Here is a 3,363-nt window from a genome sequence, read left to right as displayed (position 1 = left end):
GGAGGTAGAGAGAAATAGAAAGAGAAGAAGGAGTGTGGGAGTGTGGGAGAAAGAGAGAACGGAAGGATGGAGAGAGAGAGAGAGAGAGAGAGAGAGAGAGAGAGAGAGAGAGGAAAGGGAGGTATAGAGGCGGGAGGGTGGGTGCAAGAGGGAGAGAAAACTAAAGGGGAAAGTGAGAGAGAGAGAGAGAGAGAGAGAGAGAGAGAGAGGAGAAGGAGGTAGAGAGAGAGAGAGAGAGAGAGAGAGAGAGAGAGAGAGAGAGGAGAAGGAGGTAAAGAGAGAGGAAAAGGAGGTAGAGAGAGAGCGAGGAGAGGTAGAGAGAGAGAAGGAGGAGGATGTAAAGAGGAAGGAGGAGCGAGCGGCGGGACTGACTGGCTCTGCCTCACTACTCTCTCAGTCTCTCTAGTGCGTGGACGGATATTCCTCTCTGCTCAGTCTCTCCTTCTCTCCCCACTGATAGACACACGCGCACGCACGCAGGCACTCACCAACCCACACAAACATAAACACAGGCTTACTCTCTCTCCCACACACACACACACACTCACTCTCTCTCCACACACTCACTTTTGCTTCCTCAATCAGTCTCCACACTTGGCTCGCGTGTAAAGGGACGAGAGGGGTATCTCCATGCCCTCTCTCCTCCGGCCGCGGCCACCGCTGACTTCCTGCACCCATGCTGCCCTGGAGAAGGAGCAAGTTTGTCCTGGTCAAGGACGAGGAGAAGACCAGCAGCAGCAGCAGTGTTGGCGGCAATGGCAACAGCAGTGGCAAGAAGCCCAAGAGCCTTGGCGCCGGGCTGACCTACCACTCGCTCCTCTCCTCGCTGCTGCACTCCTGCCCTGACCTGCGGCCCGACTGCCCCCTGCACTGGCTGGGCAGCGTCTTCCAGAGCAAGCGGCAGAAGGTGGAGCTGAACCGTGAGGAGCCGGCGTACAACGTGCGCTACCTGGGCAGCGCCATCACCATCCTGGCCAAGGGCGAGGGCTGCGTCCAGGAGGCGGTGGCCAAGATCTGGCAGCACAGCGGCTATGGCGACCAGAGCCTGAAGCTGAAGCTGAGCGTGGGCTCGCACGGCATCCGCATGGGCGCCGACGCCAGCGGGCGCAGCAAGAAGCCCTCGCACCTCTTCTCGCTCAACCGCATCACCTACTGGGCGGCCGAGGCGCACCGGCCCAAGATCTTCGCCTGGATCTACCGGCACCAGGTGAAGAACAAGGCGGTGGTGCTGCGCTGCCACGCCGTGCTGCTGGCCAAGCGGGAGAAGGGCCACGCGCTGGCCCTCAGCCTGCTCCACCACGCCACCTCCGCCTTCAGCGAGTTCAAGCGGCTCAAGAGGCAGAGCGACTTCCGGCACTGCCGGCAGGAGTTGCTCGGCGAGGGCATGGTGCCGCTGGCGCCCCGCCGCCGGATCCTCAACGGGCAGTGCCACTACCAGCCGCCCGCCGACAAGCCCAGCAGCGCCACGCGCCTGTGCTCCATCACGGAGGAGGAGGAGGAGGAAGAGGAGGAGGAGGATGGGGGGGAGGTAAATGAGGAGGCAAAGCAGGAGGAAGAGGAGGAAGAAGAGGAGAGGAGAGGAGAAGGGGACGGGGCAGAGGAGAAGGCGGTGGTGAAGGAGGAGGAGGTCAGGGTGGAGGTGGAGGTGCAGAAGAAGAAGGAGGAGGAGGAGTTGGCGACAAGGAAAGGGGAGAAACATCTAGAAGAAAAGGACAAGGTGAGGAGGAGACAGGTGGTGGTGATGGACAGGCGGCCGGTGCGGATGTATGAGAAGGACGTGCTGGGCAGGATCGTCAGCAGGCTGGGCGAGTGCACCATCAGCTGTACTGAGGACGGTCAGATCACCATCAGCACTCTCCTGTGACAGCTAGACACTCGGGCACCCGGTTGAGGGCGACGATGGAGGACGAGGGGGCGATGAGACCAGCAAGCAAACTGGGTGACCTCTGTCTCTCTCTCTTTGTCTCTCTCTCTCTCTCTCTCGCTCTCTCTCTCTCTCTCTCTCTCTCTCTCTCTCTCTCTCTCTCTCTCTGTATCCTTCGCTCAGCACCTACACAGGCAGTCCTGCCGCTGCCGTGGCGGCGAAAAAAAACAAAACAAACAAAAACAGAAATCTTCCCACATTCCCTGCCTGCTCCCTGGATCTGTACACCACACCTTCCTTCCCTGTTGCTCCACTACTTCACTGTGCGGGGATAACAGACACTGAGGAATAAGAACTGTACAGGAGCTCAGTGAGTCAAAGTGTCTTGGCTTGTTTTAAAATGCCTGTCACCGAGCTGTCTCAAGGGAAAGGCTTCCAAAACACAAAAGAGCTGGACATGGACATGCCTACAGTATAGCACAATGTTTAAGAGGATGTACAAGAGAGAGAGAGGGAGAGGGGGTCAGGTGTACTGTACACTGGAGAGACAGGAGATTTCCTGTTCTCCTGAACCAAGCGATCACTGCACATTTACCTGGAAAGACGAGGAAAAAGAGGACAGATTTATTCCACTGTGGTATTTGTATTTTTATGGTTGAATGAGTGAGTATTTAAGATAAGCTCTAACTTTTTGATAAATTGGCACCCTTTTTTGATGAGGAGAATTTGTACGAAAATAACGGAATGATAAACTGTTTATTTTCTGACCTGTGTCACAAGCCCTCTGTAATTTTCCACTGAAGATGACCTTTTCTGTGCACACTATGGTATTTTAAGAGGCGTTTAATGTGCTTTTACAATTACGGTGAAATGTACTAATGAATTGGACCTTAATTTAGGAAATGAGCCATTGAATTGACATATTCATTGCCATCGTTTTTTAAGAGGGGAGCTGACCTCCCAAGCACGACAGCTGAAGACATCGCCACTGACATTTATGTGAAGTTTAATATCATGAATTTATTATGTCCTTGGGTACATCCAACACCTTTGTACACCACAGTACAGGGGTGTACATTTTTTTTACATGATCAGAAAAGTCGAGGTGACGCTTTGCATTATTTTACACTGAACAAGGGCGAAAAGTAATGAAGTATTCAAAATGTATATGTATATGTACAGTGCATATATAAATACATTCATACAAACATTTACATGCACTTTCATACAAACAAACAAACAGACAAACAAACAAACAAACAGCCTATACATGCATAGTACATACATGCACACATACATGCAAACATACATACATGTGCAATATTTTCAGATATATTTATCTAAGGTGTTATATTTGAAAATGTTTTGTCATGAATTGTCATGAAAATATGTGTTTCCAGTCTCTGTCACCCCTATCGACAGGGACATTGTCATGAACAATAAATCGTGTTCACTTGTTTTTTGGGGGGTTTCTCAGTTTGTGCACGCGCCTTTGTTTC

The 3,363-nt window shown here is 52.2% G+C and overlaps 1 protein-coding gene across 1 annotated transcript; it reads left to right on the top strand.

Moving 5' to 3' along the window:
• The first annotated feature begins 402 nt into the window (after nucleotides 1-402).
• On the top strand, nucleotides 403-3,322 carry fam43b (family with sequence similarity 43 member B). Its single transcript, XM_063209491.1, has 2 exons — nucleotides 403-1,528; nucleotides 1,652-3,322. The coding sequence occupies exons 1-2, from the start codon at nucleotides 677-679 to the stop codon at nucleotides 1,862-1,864; spliced, it is 1,065 nt and encodes a 354-aa protein (XP_063065561.1). The 5' UTR covers nucleotides 403-676; the 3' UTR covers nucleotides 1,865-3,322.
• The last annotated feature ends 41 nt before the right edge of the window (nucleotides 3,323-3,363 follow it).

This window comes from Engraulis encrasicolus, chromosome 10 (genome assembly GCF_034702125.1).
Source record: "Engraulis encrasicolus isolate BLACKSEA-1 chromosome 10, IST_EnEncr_1.0, whole genome shotgun sequence".
Classification (NCBI taxonomy): domain Eukaryota; kingdom Metazoa; phylum Chordata; class Actinopteri; order Clupeiformes; family Engraulidae; genus Engraulis; species Engraulis encrasicolus.
This window is presented reverse-complemented; position numbering and strand designations above follow the sequence as displayed.

Bases quoted from the DNA above. Each gene is read 5' to 3' on its own strand.
- fam43b (XM_063209491.1), top strand. From the start codon at position 677: ATGCTGCCCTGGAGAAGGAGCAAGTTTGTCCTGGTCAAGGACGAGGAG. The intron at 1,529-1,651 runs GTAAATGAGGAG...GTGGAGGTGCAG, and splicing joins AGGAGGAGGATGGGGGGGAG to AAGAAGAAGGAGGAGGAGGA.